This window comes from Carettochelys insculpta, chromosome 9 (genome assembly GCF_033958435.1).
Source record: "Carettochelys insculpta isolate YL-2023 chromosome 9, ASM3395843v1, whole genome shotgun sequence".
NCBI lineage: Eukaryota > Metazoa > Chordata > Testudines > Carettochelyidae > Carettochelys > Carettochelys insculpta.
Window position 1 is genome coordinate 50,531,617 of NC_134145.1, and position 20,863 is coordinate 50,552,479.

General features: G+C 39.5%; 2 protein-coding genes across 4 annotated transcripts in view; one reads left to right on the forward strand and one right to left on the reverse strand.

Moving 5' to 3' along the window:
- The window catches only part of CDC73 (cell division cycle 73), a 171,748-nt gene that overhangs the window by 82,129 nt on the left and 68,756 nt on the right, over positions 1 to 20,863 (reverse strand). The window lies entirely within an intron of this gene.
- Positions 1,125 to 9,470, forward strand: B3GALT2 (beta-1,3-galactosyltransferase 2). Of its 3 annotated transcripts, XM_075002856.1 has the most exons (3): positions 1,125 to 1,632; positions 7,362 to 7,456; positions 7,838 to 9,470. In XM_075002856.1, exon 3 carries the CDS (start codon positions 7,967 to 7,969, stop codon positions 9,242 to 9,244), a length of 1,278 nt encoding a protein of 425 aa, XP_074858957.1. In that variant the 5' UTR covers positions 1,125 to 1,632; positions 7,362 to 7,456; positions 7,838 to 7,966; the 3' UTR covers positions 9,245 to 9,470. The 3 variants fall into 3 exon arrangements, with proteins under 3 accessions (XP_074858957.1, XP_074858958.1, XP_074858956.1); XM_075002857.1 differs by lacking the exon at positions 7,362 to 7,456 and having other exon boundaries at positions 1,125 to 1,645; XM_075002855.1 differs by lacking the exon at positions 7,362 to 7,456.

The following is a 20,863-nucleotide window of genomic DNA, read 5'->3' on the forward strand; positions in this document are numbered from 1 at the left end:
ATATGAGATTAAATTGTTTCTGTAAGTCATCAGAACATACTTCTGGAACAGTAAACCAACTCACTGCACCTGGGTAAGCATGAATTGTTGTTTAATTTGCATTACAGCAGATGCTTGTCCAGCACACTACAGAAGTCAGAGGTAGCATTCAATACATTGCAGTTCAGTGAAGAAATTCTCATTCTTAGTCAATGGTTAGTTCCATAAGATGATCTGCAGAAATTTACAAATCAGTGAACAATTGCATTGCCTATAACAGCAGCAGACCTTCGAAGGTTTTGCTTATGTTCTGCATACCAAACAGAATTTATTGTGCCATAAAAGAATCTGATTGTTCACAGGAGAGAAGACAAAATGTAATAGGAGTTGTATTAAGAATATCATGACACTACATATGGTGGACATTTCAGAAGTAAAAAGAAATGCTGATATTTTTAATGTCACTGATCTTCCTGTATTTCTGCAATGATTAACTAAGTGACCTCTACCCAAGAAGGAAACCACTAACAGCAGTGAGACGGCTTTGGTGTTTGTATATTCGTTTCTGCCAGCTGCTTTGACTATACAAAGAGCACTTGCCACATGAGTAGTCAGAGGTCTATGGAGTAAAGGTGGGGGCATTCTATTTTTATTTAGGATTATAACCTGGTAGACTATATATCCTGTTTTAGGTAGAATAAACAGACATGTTCACAGAGCAGTGAAGGGGTTAACCCAAGTTAATATGTTTAAATGCTTATAGCTGTTAGCTTCTGCAGAAGTATATCTGAAACAAGAAAATGGACTGTCTAACATTAAAAGACATTAAAGAATTCTACAATGTGGTACTAATGAGGAAATACAACCAGAAAAATAAATTTAATAAACCATCCCGTTTTTGTATTATTCACTGATCACTACTCATGTACTGAGTACGTATCATTTATCAAACAGAAGTAAAAACCTGTAAAGCTTTCCGGCTACCTTCGGATTTAGTCAAAATGAATGCAAACAATCACGTGGGATTCAGCCAAGCAATGACGTTAAATTCTGCTCTGTCAGAAGACAGCATCTGTCAAAGCCCACATTTAAACTGCTGCCTGCCTGTGCAGCAGCTGAAGAACTATGGAATGGATTTTATAAACCAAAACCCTTAGTTAGAACTGCTCAAAACCTTTTCAGTTACTGCCTAGCAACAACGGAAGGAGGAAGGGAGAGGTAAATCCCAAGAGTGAATACAGCTGAACCACTACATTCTAGCACTCACTGCTTAACATTATCACTAAAAATATGGATACTGAGAAGAGAACACAGCACTGCATTGTCCAGCAAGGGAAATGCCAGATGTAAAAGCTTCAATGCACCAACTGTTAGGAGCAGAAAAGCCTGCTCGGAACGCAAGCAAGAACTACTGTTCTTTTGTCTGAAAAATGAACAAAAGATGCCAAGACCTGGACACTCATAAGCAAGGAAGGTAACACAGCAACGAAGAGACAGATGGACACATTGGATACCGTGAAAAGCAATCGCAGGAGGCAGACGTTTGGGGGATGTGCGCATGTTCGATAACATCTTTTTTGCTGAAGTGATGGTGTGCCAAAACTATTATCAGTGGGCATAATCCTCCCACCGTAAATGGCCTAAACCAGGAAGGTAGGTCTAAATTGTATGTATGATAGTCATTCAATTGTTTATTTCCTTTGCATCCTACACATATAGATCACTGCAAACCTGTAGTTCCCAGAGATACTGTTTTCATGGACAGTGAAAAGACTTCCAGCAATTCTCCCCTCTGAACCTACAGAGAACAAATGTCACTGCTGCTTTACTTCTTTGCTGTCAAATATATTTATCACAGTCAACTGAGGGTTAAGAGCAAGCAAAGAGGGATTATGGGGATAATGTAGCTATCTGTGGCTATTGTATTGGAGAAATCAAACTTAAAAACCTCTTGTTTTAAAAATAATCAGTTAACTATCCTCTGAAACTAGGTCAGATTTAATCCTTATCTGAAGCAATCTTAAAGCCCTGGTAATATGAGAACCCTGAACTATCAAAACGGACCATGCAGTCAGATTACGTTAGTTAAATACTACTGTCAATCCTTTTTTCACTTGCTATTTCTATTCTGGTGCTGTTAAATACAAACAAAATCTCACCACCTTAAACATTATCAGCATGCCTAATTTAGGACTAAAAAAGACCATGAAAAACAGGACACGATTTAAGATGCTAGCAGTACAATTAACAGCCACACAGCTTCCACTGAGATTCCTCCCCAAAAACCTTAATACACTACCATTCAAGATGGGGGCACGCAATTTACATCATGCCATCATTACAAGTTGTCTACTTCATGTGTAACGTATTGATTGTTTAACTTTGACTCTCAAAAGAAGTCACCGTAATAAGCTGATTTTCATTAATTTCCACCTACTACTTAAGTGAGATAATCTTAAAATACTTTGATAAACAGGAATTTCACCTCAGTATCTTCAATAAAAATAAAATACCTAAATCTATAGCAGTATTAGAGACATACAGAATGAAAATCTTTACCTGCAATATTTTCCAATAAAAAAATACATGAAACAGCATTATGTAAAAGTGCTTATTTTGCCTCAGGCAATTTTAACGTATAAGAAAACTAATGAAAATGCGAACAAAGTTTGAATGTCTAATTTAACATAACTTGTGCTAATGTTTTTTCCAAAACTTTTTTTTTCAAACAAAATTATACACAAAAAAAAAAATAATCTCAACAAATGTTCCCAGAACCAATCAAAAGTTAATTTTATGAACATCAGCATTTAAGGTTATTGGACTTTAACAAGCAAAGAAGAAACATCGGTTTGAGCTTAGTCCATTTTGTGCAAAGGATTAATGCAGTTAATATATCAACACAGATATTAGGCCCCGCATAATATGCTTAAACCCTGCTGCTATTTACCATCAGTACACCAATTCTCAGGCTGCCTTCTCAACTTTTCCCTCTAATTAAGGGTCTGCCCACAGAGCTAATCAAAATATGAAAAATTCAGGATGTATAAATAAAGAGCTGAAACTAATGCTTCAATCTGCAGAGCCATAATTGTTGAGCACTACTGAAAATACGAGCTGAAACACAAGCAGCCCAAGGACCAAAAATAAAGCACTCAGGAGGCATTCTATAGTCTAACTTTGTCAAGTCGCAATACATCAGTCACTGACCATTCAAGTGTTGAGACACAAACAGGGCTTTTATGAACGACATGCTAAAATGCCCAGCTGCATACTATAGTATTCAGTGAACAAGGTGACTATGTGTCTAAGTCAGTTTACTCCCAATTTCCACTAACACAGGAGATGTTAATTTTAAGCTTTTTTTTAAAAAAAAAAAAAACAAACTTCAGCTTAATATTACTCACTGAACAAAAATGTGACAATACTTTACCTAATAAAATTGTCAAAAAGCAGCAGCAAAGACATTAATGCTTCTCATAATACCATTTTAAATGTATACTCAAAACTTCTCACACAGTCAGTTCAGTATTAGGAAACTTTTATGGGGGAATAAAAGTTTCCAAAAAGGATAACTATATCTATAAACAGATAAAATTCTTAATTTTCTGAATGCATATTAAAATGTTTTGAACCACAATTATAAATGGAATAAGAAAAGTTTTAATTTATTCTTCCAGTAAATGTTTCCACAATCTTAGAGAATTTTTTAAATATTGTACAGTTTTCAAATATATAAAAATGCATGTCAGTCAAGTAACACTTGAAGAAATCTCATTTATATGAAGACTTCAGAGTAAGCTTCACATATTGAGAAATTTAAAACAGACCCCAAAACCATGCAGATTCTAAATGAGTTTCAACTTTTAAAATCCTGAATTTCTGCAGCACTTTCTTATGAAAAAGAATTGAAAACAAGTTTTCAGGAGCTAGTTATACACATTTGCACATGAGATATTCTCTGATGTTTTCAATTTTCTTGAATGTAAAATGGGCGCACAGATAAAAGTTGTATCAATTAAACATTAAAATATAATGATTCATTAAAGGAAATCTTTTACATTTAATAAGAGAAGTTGTGGGAGTGGAATAATTCATTGTGGCTACAAAGTTAAACTAAACTGCAGTTTCTACCCTTTATTAGAGCTTTTCAAGAAATTCTGTATTTTACTTCCTTGAAATCTATAAGAACATATATACAAGAGAAGAACAGTATTTTACCAAATATATCCCTACCATCAAAAGCTGGCACTAGATAGTCAGTGCACTGAGATGTCGACTGAATGGATATTTGAAAGAAGACCATTATATTTGCTTGTATACAATTTTTTAAAAGCTCAAACCGCTAATTATTAAGGTAAAAACCATGGTCAGGGTTACAAATTTCCTCTGACACCCACATCCCTGGAGCACCAGGTGCACAAATAGGCACATCAGCTCAAACCTAAAACCTCAGGGATCAGATCTCCTCCTACACAGGCATAATTGTAATCAAGAATTACATATACTTTAAGATAGTATACAATTTCAAGGTCTCAAATTAAACAGTTTTATCAGAGTTTTCAATTCCATGTTACCAGTATGCACTGTGTGCATTTTAAAATAGCTTTAGAGAAAATACCAAGAAAACCATATGAGTAACTAAACAAATTTCAACTTCAGAATGAATTACGTCAACTCAGTGGGTTTAGGCACTGTATGCAACAGAAAATCTAAAATATAAAAGACTTTAATAGATACCAGAAAAATATTTTACTGATCAGAAGAGGTCTGCAACTGTATGGCCATCTCAGATACATTTACATTATTACAAATCATGGTTAAAATCTCCACTTACTTGCTCCTCCTAGTGGAGGTTAGTAAGATAGACAAACTATATCTTTCATTCAGTAAGATAATCATGTCGGCACTGTATATAAACATCTTGAATGAGCTTTTCTCTGAAAACATCTCATTTTTTCCACTTTAAATGCAGTCTGATATATTGCCACTTTTACAAAAATATCTATTTAAAATTTTTACAACCCTTTATTTTTTCTACATGTTTTGGATACAGACGTTTAGGCTATATACATGTACACGTGTGTGGGGATAAAGTAAAAAATTATTCTCTATCCATATGATTTCAAATTATCTCTGTGCCAACCGTTCAAATTACATCTTTATAGTTTACATCTTGTAATTATTCATATAACATGTCTTTTTTAAAAAATGAAGAATCAATCCAAATATTGGCTTTGGAAGATAGTGAAGTAATTAAATAAATTGCACATTTACATAAAAGAAGTGTTTTCCAGAAGAATCCTAAAGATTGGCTTTTTTCCCCATCAAAACCCTAGAGTCTAGAAATAAATTAGAGCAAATTGAAAATCATGAACAAATTTGTACTATGCAATGAAAGACTCATTTGTGAGATGATGTGATCAGCTTTTAATATGCAGCATCATGAAGCTGCCATATTGACTTTGCTCTTGAATCTCTAAATAAATTTTGAGGCGATAGGAAGTGATGCTGTAAAGCTAGTTTAGTGAATTTTCTATAGTTGCAACTGCTAGGATAATTTTGCATTAACTAACATTGTAACTAGAATACAAATTAGTTACTTTAAAAACAATGAAAGCATTACAACTAATCTGGGGATTATTATAAAAATGAGAAATTACTGTTTAATTTTACTTCCTGTTTTATATGCACAAATGAAATCACCATGACTACAGCAAATTAAACTGATCAGAACAGATACAATTTTAAAACTAAGGAAGATTCAAGTAAGAAAAATTCTCTTCCACCCCTCTTTGCAAAATGCAAGATGAGTCCAAGTTGAACTCAAGGCATTTATCATTTGTTATCGTCTGAGGACTATGCAGAGTACTGAACCCCAAAAACAAAATTCCAACAGGTGCATCTTCTCAGTAAGTTTCTGAAAACAGTAGGGGGCCAATGAAACCATGCCAAGCAGTATACTGTGACTAACAGAACCCAGCTATAATCAGCCTTGCTCCATCTGTCCCACAACTCAGACATAACCATTTTACAAAAAGGGCTTCTAACTGCGAGCCATTCTACCCACTGCATGTCAAATCAATTTAATTAATGCCAGTAAGCCTTCCCATCAGGTACCAAGGCCTTTCACTCGGCCTCTCTCAAGAACCATAGAGCAGTTTTACATTCAGTATACACAGAGCTGATTTAAGTCAGTTCAGGCTTACTCATCCAGAGTTGAACAAACTACTTTGTATTGCACAGTGGGTAGGAGAAGACAACTCAGTGTCATGGTCATTCTCTCCCCCATACTTTATGAAAAAGGGTCTGTGAATATAAATATGCTTTGGACAAAATATATTTCTTGTAACTCACAAATTTTAATCTTACAATTTGATGGATCTGTATATTCTATTTTGGTACACGTATCATTCTTCTACGTGAAGTTAGTCTGTTTACAGGTTTAAATGTGCTAATGACAGCCATTAATCCTGTTCCAAACCTAACAACTGATTGAGCATCTTAATGACTTGTAAACAGTCTTGTTTTTCCTGTAAGTCTCAAAGGTGGTTGGTCCTAGAAAGATATATGACAATACCACCTGGTTCTGACAGACATTTTGATCCAGTGTTTTCTGTGAGAGGTGGGATAGGAAAACAAAAAGATTCCTACACTATGGGGAAGCTTGTTTAGCAATGGAGGCTACCAGTCTTTGTCTTCAGCCTACTTTGGTATCTGCCTGACACACCCCAAAAAGAAACAAAGAACTCTAAAAAGCAGTTGACTCCAACCAGAGAAAAAGAACTTTTCTGGTTTGAAGATTTCACCTGACATGACAACAGCTCTTTAGAATGAGAATCTGTATGCCCTATGTGAGTGTTTCCCAAACTTAAAACATTCCCGTACCCCTTCTGGGGCTTCACCTTCATCGGTGTATCCCCTCTCCCAGTGCCGCCCCATTGCTTATCTTCTGATTTTTAGTAATTTATATTCTGCTGCGTACCCTTTGAAATTCTTTCGAGTACCACTAGTGGTACATGTACCACACTTTGGGAAACACTGACGTATTTCTTTTAGGGAAGTCAGAACTAGGTACGTGTTTTCTTTTCATTTCATTTTAGATGCTACTTTAATGTGTTTTCACTTGTAATCACTTAAATCCTACTGTTTTTGATTAATACAAAATTGTTGATAAGTAATGATATAAGTAATGTGGGGGCTGCCACAGTGCATATCTCCTTTTCATTGATAAAGAAAGCTTACCTCATGATCCCTCTCTGTGCAAAAATTACATAGACTGATTTATTTGGGGTTTTCATCCCTTTGGTAGTCGGTTACCTGCGTGCTCTAACCTTGAATTACATCCTTCCGGAGCTGAAGTAAACTGTATTGCTCTGCAGGGGGGCAGTAGCCCCATCTCTGTGCCTTGGATGGGGGAGACGTGAGGATCTGGCCAAGCAGGACAGGGTGGTGGGAAGCTCCAGAGATCAAGAAGGTGGGTGTCAGTGACATGATTAGCATATCAGGGAATATTCCCAAATGGTCTTCTGTAACCGCACTGTCAGTCACAATTATTAAGATACCATACCCATTAAAAGCCAACACTTTTGTAATTAATAAAGTGCTACACTTTTCCTAAATTTGTCAGGTACATTTTAACTTAAAAAAGAGAGTGTCTTTTAGTATGGAATACAAATTTCTTTTCAGATAATTATGATGGGACTAGTATTTTATAATTAAAATTTCACTTTTATTCAATCTTTATCTCCTCATTGTAACATATATTATAAAATATATAAAATATAAAAATATAATATAAAATCCTGATTTTAAAGTGGTTTATAAAAAGCTTGTTTTGTTTTTCCCACTTTTGCAGCAGAGTGACCCTTTGGTAGAGAATTCCTCAAGCTGACCATAGCAGAAGATGAGTACCAAAGAATAGCAGTGGATTCAAAAGGAAAGAAGATATTTTGTTCTACCATTATCTCACATTCCCGTGTTGGATATGTACAATATGCTTCAGTGGAGAAGACGACACTGCTGTTTTGCAAAAATGACGTGGAATACCAAAAGGTCTCTGTTTCGCACCCATCTTATTGGTCTGGTTTCTCTCGTATTTCTTTTTGCTGTGTTTCTGTTCTTTAGTCATCATGATTGGCTGCCAGGCAGAGCAGGATTCAAAGAAAATCCTGTGGCTTACACTATACGAGGATTTAGGTCTACAAAAAGTGAGACAAACCACAGCTCTCTGAGGAACATTTGGAAGGATACAATCCCTCACACTCTTAGGCCACAGACAGTCACTAATTCCAACAACACTGACCTATCACCACAAGGAGTAACTGGCTTAGAGAACACGCTCAGTGCCAATGGAAGTATTTACAATGAGAAAGGTACTGGACATCCAACTTCATATCATTTTAGGTATATAATAAATGAGCCCCAAAAATGCCAGGAGAAGAGTCCTTTTCTAATACTGCTTATAGCTGCAGAACCAGGCCAAGTGGAAGCTAGACAAGCTATTCGGGAAACGTGGGGGAACGAAAGCCTGGCCCCGGGTATTCAGATTGTTCGCATTTTTCTGCTGGGCTTAAGCATTAAATTAAATGGATACCTCCAACGTGCCATACTGGAAGAAAGCAGACAGCACCATGATGTTATTCAACAAGAATATTTAGATACTTATTATAACTTGACCATTAAAACTCTTATGGGGATGAATTGGGTTGCCACCTACTGTCCAAACGTTCCCTATGTCATGAAAACAGACAGTGATATGTTTGTCAATACTGAGTATTTAATACATAAACTTCTGAAGCCAGAACTGCCTCCAAGGCACAAGTATTTTACAGGTTATCTAATGAGAGGGTATGCACCTAATAGGAACAAGGATAGCAAGTGGTATATGCCATCTGATCTGTATCCAAGTGAGCGTTACCCTGTATTCTGCTCAGGAACTGGCTATGTTTTTTCTGGAGATTTGGCAGAAAAGATATTTAAAGTCTCCTTAAGTATCAGACGCTTGCACTTAGAGGACGTATATGTGGGCATCTGCCTTGCCAAGTTGCGAATTGACCCTATACCCCCACCCAATGAGTTTGTTTTCAATCACTGGCGAGTTTCTTATTCCAGTTGTAAATATAGCCACCTAATTACCTCCCATCAGTTCCACCCGAGTGAACTGATCAAATACTGGAACCACTTACAACAAAATAAGCACAATGCCTGTGCCAATGCAGCAAAAGAAAAAGCTGGCAGGTATCGCCATCGTAAACTACATTAAAAAAAGACGATACTCCCTCTATAAAAGTATCATGTGCAATTTGTAAATATTGCTGAAAGCATGTACAGTGAAATCTGATGAGCTTAACAGGACAGTCTATTTAAGCCCTCTTCACTTAATGGAGTTTAAAAATTATTTTTTTAATTTTAGAAAAGTCTAATTCTTGAAGATAGTATTATGAAACTATAACCAAAAGGTTTTCCAAACAAATCTGAGAAAAAGGAGATGTATACAAGGATTTTTCTGTGTTAATGTGCAATAATAAGCATGCACACTTTGATGGTACAAATGCTATTTTATGTGCCAATAAAATATAATTGAGCATATATTCCACACTAAATAATTATTTTTTAAGAAATACACACACACCTTTCATTCAAAAATTTTTTTTCCCTCTGTAGCCAATAAGGATTTCATTTTGTTGTCTACAACTGTTGTAAATAAAACTATCCATGACAAGTTAAGGAAATTTTGCAAGTTTACAAAAGTTTTGCTTCCTAACTAAAGAACCATATTAAAAATGTTTATACTGAACTCTTACTGCAGTAACACAGATGTGCAATGTGACATTTGCAACTGAAGAATCTATCAATGCGTTTTAAAGCTCTGACCACATACCTTACTAGAGGACAACAAAAAAAACCTGCAGATTCGAAGGCTGCTTTATTGCAGTGTGCCAGGTTGTAATGTGAACCAAGTTTCAGATTCAAGTTTAATTTGACAAGTCATTGACTGATACTTCAAAATCTAAATCGGGGTGTGCAAACTATGGCCTGTGGGTCGCATCCAGTTCACCAGCTGTTTTAATCTGGCCCTCGAACTCCTGCTAGGGAGTGGGGTCTGGAGTTTGCACTGCTCCGCATGGCTCCAGGTCCCCCCACTGACTCCTATACCCTTTGCCTCCTATACCCAGAGAGCTCCACGAGCTATCCCTGTCCCAAGCATCGCTTCAGCAGCTTCCATTGGCTGGAACAGTGGAGAGTGGAAACTGCTGAAGCACAGACAGGGGAACAGAGAGAGACATACCTGGGTGCACCTCCATATCAGAGTTGTCCAGAACAGGGAAGCAGTAGCATGATCAGGAGCTGCTTGAGGAGGTAAGAGCAGACTGGAGCTTCCACCACTCAGCACGGCCTGCTCCCCTTGCTCAAACTCTCTGCCCCAGGCCTCATCGCCTTCCTGCACTCCCAACCCCACCATCCCAGCCTAGAATCTCCTCCTGAGCCCCGCAAGACCTTCGTTGCTTACCCTAGCCCAGTGCTCAAACATCCAGACAGAGCCCTCCAACACCCACAGTCCCCACACTCCAGTACCCTGGCTCCTATGCAGATACCTCTCCCATCCTCCAAACCCCTTGGGTTCAAGCATGGCGTTCCATCCTGAACCCCAATGCCTCATCACTGGCCTCATCCCAGAACCAGCAACCCCCAGCCAGTTCGCTCCCTCACTGCTGCGTTCCAACCACTTGCTCCAGTGGGGAGTCACCTCTCACATCCTAAACGCCTCATTTCTGGCCTCACCCCCAGAAACTGTACCCTTGGCTGGAACCCACACTCCCTCCTGAATCCCAACTCCAATTCTGTGAGCATTCATGACCCTCCATACAATTGTTCTACCCTGATGTGGTCCTCAGGCCAAAATCATTTCCCATATGTGCTCTAAATTATATTTAGAGGATGGCACCACAATTTCGATGCCCCAGAGTGTCCTAGTCCTAATACACAACCCACCATGCAAGTCCACTATCATCTGCTATTGAATTCACTCTCTTTGAGGTAGTTAAAGGTATATGAAAAATGCAACACTTAAAATCTTTGATCTGGTCTGAAAAATGGTCCAATTTGTGGGGGAAAGACTGCAGTCCACCCCCCCACCCCCCCCTTGGCTGCAAAAAAAATTACTAGTAACTAAGTGAAAACTTCCATGAGAGTAATTCCAAACACTTATTTTCCACAAAAGTAGTACAGAAGTGATAATTTAGCAAAACTGACATTTCTGTATAGTTTAAAACAAAATCCACCCAAAAGTGAAGTTATTCCTGAAAGTAAAAGGTAAAGACACAGATTATAGCTATAGTTTCTGCTCTACCAATTCACATATTGAGGCAGCTCTCAGAATCAGAACACTAGAACTGGAATGGACCTCGTGAGGTCATCGAGTCTAGTTCCCTGCCCTCTCAGCAGGACCAAGCACTGTCTAGACCATCCCCAACAGGCATCTGTCTAACCTGCTCTTAAAATTCTCCTGTGATGGAGATTCCACAACCTCCCTAGTTAATTTATTCCAGTGTTTAACCACCCTGATGGTAAGAAAGCTTGTTTCCAAATAGAATGTTTACCACTAATTTTAAATATTCCAGGTCACTATTTGTTGTCACACTGTCAGGTTTTCAGCCATTTATCTTTGGTTTGGTAGAAAACTATCCTGCAATTTTCATTAATATGTTTATTATGAAAAATACTTGATACATTAGAGTAATCGTTATTTGATTCACTTTCATTCTATGGTCACTCAAACAATACAGGGAGGTTACTCAGAAGGCAGCATTTAGCCAGCTTCTGCATTATCTAAGAGCACTCCAGCTGTCCCTAATCCTACTGCACTGGACTTCAAAACTATGTAAGGCACAGAAACTGCAGTTATTTTTGGCTAATCTTCAGGTAATAATGGAAACAAATTATGAGTCCATAGAGATACTGTTCATTCTTAGCAACTTTTGATATAGTTGACCACAAGGTAAATACAAGTAGGTATGAACAAGCTGCATTACAGTGATTGTGCTTGCTCCCCACAGGAAATACAGAGCACTTGCACAAAATGAGCATTTCAATCACTTTTTAGAGGTCCCACTACAATCCATCTCACCATCTTTCGGTTTTCAATCTTAGTACTCAGCTGGTACCACAATCAAGGTTCTCTGTAACCTGTATGCTTCTGTTGCCACTCAAGAGAGATTCAAACGCCACCCACCTGATTAGCAGAACACCAGCAGCTACCTAGATATTTGTTTGTTTGTTTCTACTGCTGGTGCACATGCCTCAGTGTATAAAACATTTTATTTCAGATGTAAATTGGAAAAAATAGAAGGAACATTGACCACAACCACAGAACATAAGCATCTTCAAAAGTATTAAATAAAACTCTCTTCTTTCCAGGCCTGTGGGAAGAATTGCTTGACTAGTTTATAATTTTTGCATGAGTAGGTATGCTGCTTGAATTAAGTGAAAGCTGCACTGAAGAACTAAACCTCATTTAGTTTTAAAAATGAGAACATTCACAGCCATTCACTCTACAGGAAGGTGACTGAAGGAAACAATCTGAGGCTGCTGCTTTACTGATATGCTGATACCCATTTTTGGTTTTCAGATGCATCAGTTTGCTTTCCAGTTGATACTAGCCAGAGATGGCATTCTGAATGAAAGCTAGGTAGCTCAAGCTCAATGCAGATGAGTTGGAAACAGCACTGGTAGTTACTGGGAATACATACAGAGAGGAGCTCAAGCCGAACGTTCCCTCTGTGAAGGATGTACGTTCCTTCATTATGTGCGATAAGCTATCATGGGTTCATAATGCATCTCAAATGCGTTCCAGATCTTCAGTCAAGAGCAATGGCTCAAGATGACTCAATCAACAGCTGACCCAAAGAATACAGCCATTCCTCTCTGGGTAGGACCTCAGTGCTTAGCCATGCCTTTGACACTGTAATGTACTTTTGAGCTGAATTATTTAAAAGTTTCAACTAGTCCAGAATATTCACAATTGGGAACAAGAATACAAAGTACATTACCTCTTTCTGTATTGGAATTCTGCTTGCTGAAGGGTCAATCCCAGGGTTCAGTAACTAAACGCTAAGTGCCCTGCTCAACTTTGGAATTTGTTCCTCAAAGTCTGCCAGAGTTTGACAGTATTTTTAGGATAGGTTGCGACATCCACCAGTTTAGTCTGGCACTGTAACTTGCAGAGGATTTGTTAGTGATCAAGTGTATTGTGTGCATAAAAGAAAAGCTGCTTAGTTTTATAAGCCATATTGAGAGCCCATCACAGTTTTTAAAAATTTGTATTGGTGCCTATGTGCAACTTGAAGGCCCTTTCTAAATACAAAAATAAATATTTGGACTATAAACAAGATAGCCAGTCTCCTGAAGTTTGTGTGCCCTGACCTATGGCTCTCTTTTGCATTTTTCAGAAGCAACTTTGAGAAGCACAATGGGACCTTGTAAACTGAAAGAGTGTTACAGCATGAAACAGTAAAATCTTACCCTCTTTTTTTAAAAAAAACAAATGCTTCCATTTCCTTATATAGTGTTTCTGCTCATGTATTATCATCATGCTAAGGTATTAGTTCATGTTCAAATCGATAACACTGAATTTATGCCACAAATTCTTGTTTTTCATTGTTTTGTTTGTAATTTTTCACTTACAATATTCTCTTCGTAAGAAAACAGTATTTTGAGTTTTATAGTCACTTGCCCAAATCAATACAGACAGAAGTTAGTTTGAGCATTTGTGGCAAAGAAACTGTTCTGAGGTATGTTCCTACATTACACATGTACGTATGAGTCAATATACACCTCAACTGCCCATGTTAATGAAACATTTTCAGTTTTCCCCCCCACCCCCCCGTCAGACAAGAAAAAAAGATCAAATGGAATCAAATTATAAGGTGACGGTAATGTTATCAAGCGGACTAGAGGGAAAGGGAATAAAGTCTTAAGTTATGAGAACAATGAATGGAGGGAGGGTTAGTAGCAAGAAAATTTCATGGATTTCACAATTTTTTTAGGTTAACATAAGCTGCCTCTCATTAACCTCTATGGTGTACCCTGGGCCTTAATTTTACAAGTCCATCTGATACTGTTAAAAGGTAAACATGTAATCTCACATATTCTACAGGTTGTGTGTTAGATACCTACACTAAAGCAAGCATTATATTTCAGTATCCCTACTATTCTCATCCTTTTTATCTTAAAGTGTAAAAAGTACAGCTAAAAAAAATCCCTACTCTGAAGGGTCTTTTTCTCCTGACATGTCCTAACCCAGTACAAGCCTCGGACACGCCCCCATATGAAATTGAAGAAACTAACAATGAAGTTAAAACTTACAGCCACAAGTAACCAAAAGCTATAAGAAAACTTCAGGGAAAAAGTAGTAATATAAAGTAATACAAAAACATCAAATCCCTTCACATTTCTTATTAATGGTAAATGCTGATGCATAGCTGAATCTATAACCTTAATTTGTTTTTTTTTTTAAATGACTACAATAAAAAGTACTTTTGCCAAACTCAGAAAACACTGCTTTGCTTAATTCTCCATTTTGGTGCAGGTCATGTACAAATATTTTATGCTTTTAAAAGAACAGCATATTTGGCCGCAGGTTGAAATAATGCAGGACAATTATAATAACTGAAGCAATATCCTCTATATTTCACTGGATGTAGCTACTCCAAAATGAAAGCTGCAAGAATAGTGACTCAGAGACAATGTCTTCCAAAACAGTTTGGCTGCATCTACACTAACAAGCTCCTTTGAAAGATCCCACAGAGCATCTATGCACAAAAAGTATTCTTTTGAAAGTAAATCAAAGAATGTAGCACTCCTTTCAAAGCTGCTCTTCCTTTCCAGTTTCAGGAAGAGAGCCCCTTCTTGAAAGCTTCTTTAGAAAGAAAATGTGTGTAGATGCTCTGCAAGCCCCCCTTCTCTCTCTCTCCAAAAGAGCAATCCTCATGGGGCCTGATTTTATCATCTCTGGCCCGCTCTTTCAAAAGAGCAGCTCACTTTTGATCTGCTTTTGTGTGTGGGAATGCAAGTTCTTTCAGGAGAGATCTTTCAGAAGGGCATCTTCCGAAAGATCTCTGTAAGGTAGACATAGCCTCTGTATTATAACTGGTATGTGCTAATGCCTCAGAGGACTGCAAGACATATTTTAGGAATGCAGTATTTACTGTAATACTGCAGCTCAGATATTTGGTCCATCTATTTCAGCTTCCTACCTCAGGAACTGATCATTAATATCTATTTTTGCCTGTTGAGCTATTAACATTTGTGACTTGCCAGCTGTACAATGATTTTGAAAGGAAACCAAGAGAAAGCAAGTACGCTCCCTTTTCTCTGAAGGCCAAAATAAAGTCAGAGGTGTAAGGAATAAAGATAGGTACCTGGGTCAGGCTACAAGATGAAACTGACAGGGATTATAAATAACACAGGTAGCCAAACATTATACCCAGGATAAAAAGACAGCACAAGTCTAAATATTAGGATTTTTTTAAAAATGAGACCAAACCAGAAAATGTTTCAATCTATAGCTCGAAAGCCCTACATAGGTGTCCATTGTGAAAAAAGTGCAAAGTGTGGGTAAATCCATTTCTATGGCAAAATTTCAATTACAAAGGCATAGTTTTTCCACAGCTATATCCAGTTCAGAGGTAATACTAGAGATAGTGACATGAAAACATATCACCAGGTCACTAACTTTAGAGGTAATGTTTTCCAGAGATGGTGGTCAAATACTCAAAACAAACCAGAATGAAAAATAGATCTGGCTTACTCAAAATTTAAACAGTTTCATTTATCACAAAATTATTAATTACTGTTCTCTTTTGATTAGTGCAATAATAAATAACCTGGCTACAGAGTGGCACCCTCCTTTCACAATTAAATGATTGCAAAAGGGATTCAGCTGAACATAGCTATAGATGAAACTACCATGTTGCTTTCCTGGTATTACCATAGCAACAGTTACACGAGCTCTCTCCTCAAATTTAAATCTGGCAGTTTCACAGTAACACCAAGATTAACTGAATAATGGTGATGCTGTATTTTGCTTTATGAGCTAACTGTTCAAATCACAGTACATTAACCATTTTCTTCACACTTTTCAAGAACTAACTCTTGGCCAGAGTACTCAGGCTGTAATCCTGAATGACTAAGTAAAACTGGAGCTCTGTGTACACATCACAAAAATAGGTCGAATTTGTTAATACTGATTTTTGAGCACCCGATTTTGTGAAGTGCCAGCAATGCATTGGGTGTACCTATCCCACAGCGGCCGCTAGCTCACTGCATTGTGGGTTTCTGTCCCAGTATCTGACTGGATTAAAATGTGATGTCATGTCATGAGCATCCCACAGTGCACTTCCCACCCCCCACCCCCGGCTTTGGAAAGCAATGGCAAGAGAGTGTTTTTGCACACTTTTTTTATATCCATGCAGATGCCATTGCAAGGCGAGCATGGAACCTGTACAGCTTCAAATTGCTCTGGCAAGCATTGTGAACACCTCACATATTCTGTTGTAGGACAGGCACGTAAGCAGCAGCAAGAGTGATGAAGACTCCTAAGAGGACAGAGACATATATGAATGCGAGACATTGGAGAAGAGGAATGGGGAGATACTGGCTGCACTTGATGTTTGAACACAGCAGATTGCCAGTTCTGGTGCGATGAAACACACTCAGACTGGTGGGACAACATTGTTTTGTGGGCCTGGGACAAACAGTGGCAACAAAACTCCCACGAGGCCACTTCCGTGGAATTTTGTGAATTGTCTTCCCCCACCCTGAAGCACTGTGATACCAAAATGAGACCTGCACTAACAGTTCAGAAGCGCATGGTAATAGCTCTGTGAAAGCTTACAATGCCAGACAGCTACCTGTCAGTGGGCAATCTACAATGGAGGCTGCTGTGATTCAGACAGCTAATGCAATCAATCCCCTTCTGCTATGACAGGCAGAGCCTCTGGGAAACGTAGAGGACATAGTGGACAGTTTTACCATGATGGGGTTCTCTTACTGCAGCAGGGCAATAGGTACTTTGGTATGCCTCCATGGTACTGCAGGCATTAGAGGATCACAAAGGTAGTTTCACCATCAGTGTGGAATGGTTAGGAAAGGTGCATGGTGGGCATACCTGTAGGAACTCTGGTCTGTTTAGAAAGCTGCAGAAGGGGACTTCTTCCCAGACCAGAAAATCACCACTAGAGACATGGAGATGGCAATAGTGATCCCGGGTGATCCAGCTTAACCCTTGCTCCCTTGGCTTATGAAGCTATACACCAGCAGCCTGGATTGCAGTAAGGAGAAATTCAGCTACAGCCTTAGCAAATATCAGAGGGTAACTGAGTTAGTCTGTATCCGCAAAACCAACAAGAAGTCCTGTGGTACATTATAAACTGACATTTTGGGGCATAAGCTTTCGTAGGCAAAGACCTGCTTCAGAATGATAACAGAATGTGCATTTGGGCATTGAAAGGCCAGGTTCAGAAGCCTCCTGACTTGATTAGACTGCAGTGTGTGTAATGAGAGGGCCTGACAATCAGGCTTGGTGTAAGGCTAAAGGCCTAGTACAACAGATAATGCATTGATAATATAGAGCAAAGTTAAAGGCCTCCAGGCTGAACAACAGGGGGTTAAAGCAAAAACTGGCAGTAGATTCTGCTCACAGGAATGCAGCAAGAGGTAGGGCTGATAAGTCACAGGGCCTAAGAGCTCACAAAAAGACCTAAAGGCACCCAGCGCCAGGGGCTCAGTGATACACACAAAACACATCCTGCTTGGTACCATGCACTCCCCATACCGTCCCCACATGTAACAGCTTAGCACCAGGACATTCAGACCCAAGTTCAGGAACAGGGCATAATGACAACATGATAGATAGTGTTGTTTTGATGGTACCACCACCACCACCAAGTTAATGCGTAGATCGAGTTACAATGGGGGGCATCAATGTATTACAATGAAGGGGTTGTACCTGGATATGTAATGTATATGTAACTTGTTTGTACCTGAGTATAGAAGTTTTCTATGTCACACTGAATGTATTGCCCAGTTTAAAGGACAGTATTGGGGCATTCTGCCCCCCTGTAAATATACCAAGGCCATTGTTGCGACGTATGCAAGCACCAACATAAAAACAAACACCTAATCTAAGGGCCTTGGCTCTAGTGCCTTTGTACTTTGCTTAATTTGTGATTGTTGGGGCGCTCTGATGTCTGCAGTGTCAGGTAACCATGGAGTCTACACTGTTGTCCAGAGAGCACACGCACACAGCCAAGGTGATTAACATCAAAGGGAGCAGACTGGATGTCTGAGCAATGCTCTGGTAGAGATGCCTGACTAGACAGTAAAGGCAATATTCTGATTGTGGTGACAGCCTGCTGTGCGCTTCATAATTTATGTGAAAACCAGGGGAAGTTTCATGCCGGGCTGAAGGACAGAGGTAAATCCCCTAACCAGTAATTATGAGCAGCCAGACGCCAGGGCAATAAGGAGAACATAGAGAGGGGCTGCTAGCTAGACAGGCTTTGAAAAACAGCTTTATGAATGACCAGACAGCAACATGACAGTCATGTCTATTGCTTTAAAGAAGGTTCCACCTGAATGATAAGTACTTGCCTGTAAAGCCTACATACCACAACCACTACTTCCTCTGCCTGTGCAACACAAGCAATAAATGCTTTTTTTTTTGTTTTTAAAAACTTAATCACTTTAATTCAGGGGACACTAAAGGAGGTCATGGCAGAGGTTTCAGGGGTGGCTAAGCAAGAGCATTTTGCCATCAAAGGTAGGCAGAATGTCATCCTTCTTCTGCTCTCAGAAGAGGCCCTGGGAGTGGAATACAGGGCTGCCCTAGATTCCCCCACCCCATGATCTGGGTTGCTGAGGAGGGAAGGATAGGGAACATGGTGAGGAGGGGTATGTGGCTGATCACAGGCTGCAGTGGTACTCTGTACTCCTGTACCACACACCACAGGAGCTCTGCTGAAGCTGATGAGGCAGCAAACATCTCTTTTTGAGTCTCCAGTTCACACTCTCCATGCTCTCTCCTCACCTCACAATTGGATCTCCTTTCTTCCCGATCTGTTCGCCTCTCCTCCAACATGATTCCCCTTCACGCAGTAAAACTGTGACCTCTCTGTGCAGGTGGTTTCCAAGTGCTCTACGAATGCATCTTCTCACATTCATCTTCTACTGTGGATTTGTGCCAGTCTAAAAGCTGAGGGGGAAAGTAGTGCTCAAAGCGCCAGTTGTTGAGCACACTGCAACAAGACATAAAAGTGAAGGCAGACATGAAAGAAATACATTTACTGTAGATATATTTAACACCACACAAAGGAATGTCATGAATGAACCTTGGTGAAAGAAGATGTATTCCACTGAAGGACATATTTTGTCTTTTAAGCATCCTCAGTGCAGCAGAGATCTTAAGACTTGACACAGGTCTCTTCAGGCCATGATAATGCACAGATTGGGGTCATGCCTTGAAGCCTGTGACTCAAGCTGTGAATGTGGCAAGTGGTGGAGGGGCCCTGCTCCAGGCTTTGGAAGTGGTGGTCACCACTTGTGCCTGGGTCTGTCATCACCAAATGGTCCCTCGCCTCACCTACTTGGCTGGGACAGTCAAAGTTTACTATCCCCTAAGCAGTCCAGGGAGAGTAGTGGGGTGGTCCAGGCAAGGCGGACCAGCTTGTATAGCAGCTTAATGATCCTACCCCAGCTTCCTCTAGGTTGAAAAAGAGATATTAGTCTCCTTAGACTAAGAAACAGCAATAAGGAATGGATGATGACTAAATGTGCCCACAAAGACGGTCATCAAGCTGGCTGCTTTGTGGTGTCATGAGGCTAGATTACTTACTGGTGGCTTAGGATGGAAAGATGTCCTACTGAGGAAGTCTGAATAATGCAGGCCTCCACAAAAACCTCATGAGAAGACTTAAGAATATCAGTCTGAGAGCTTTACAGCAATGTGCAAGGAGGATCAGACACTTCAACAAGTTGTTCCAAGGGCCCTGGGTTGCGTAGGTACAGTGGTTGGCATACTTCACACCCGACTGCCTTAGCCCACTTGTAGCATGATTAAAAGATGAGAACTCATCAGAAGGGTTCGGCTGTGAAACATCCTGGGAGGAGAGGATAAGATCCAATGTTACCAAAAGTTCCTGGATGTCGGGAGATCAGCTGCTCCATTCACCAGCTGACAATTGCCCTCCTCCTCATCCACCATGTCCTCGTTAGTGTTGCCAGAGCTTCCTGAGGAATCTCTTGGGAGGCATCCACAGATTGATTGTAGTGGTTTGGTGTCTCCCTAGAATCCCATGCAGCTGCTTATAGAAGTGACAGGCATGTGATGATAAACCAGAATATCTGTTTGCTTCTTCTGTTTTACAGTACACCTGCCTGAGCTCCTTTATTTTCATGCAGCACTAATAGGCATCTCCTTGGTGAATCCTTTTTCCTCCATGGTCTGTGAAATCGTGGCACATATGTCTGCATTTCTTTTGCTGCGTCAGTCTTCCCAGCAGAGATTCATCCCCCTTGCATAAAGCAATGACCTCCTGCACTTTCCGCGCTGAAGCTTATCTGCGACCCTGGGAATGCATGGCCAGAGGTGCTGCTGAAGTGTGCTTCCTGCTCCACTCCCCACTGTGGCCAAATAGGAAATGAACTCAAATTTTCCTGGGCTACTTCCTGCACACCTAGAGAGCACAGAACCTGAAAGCAGGGGCCAGAGTGGTCACATTAGGGCACTGTGTTACCTATTAAATATTAGGAATTTAAAAATTAACTTTTCTTCCCTGCCTTCCCGAAATACGATGGATTGATAATTACAGAGTATGGTCACAAT

Bases quoted from the DNA above. Each gene is read 5' to 3' on its own strand.
- B3GALT2 (XM_075002857.1), top strand. From the start codon at position 7,967: ATGTACAATATGCTTCAGTGGAGAAGACGACACTGCTGTTTTGCAAAA.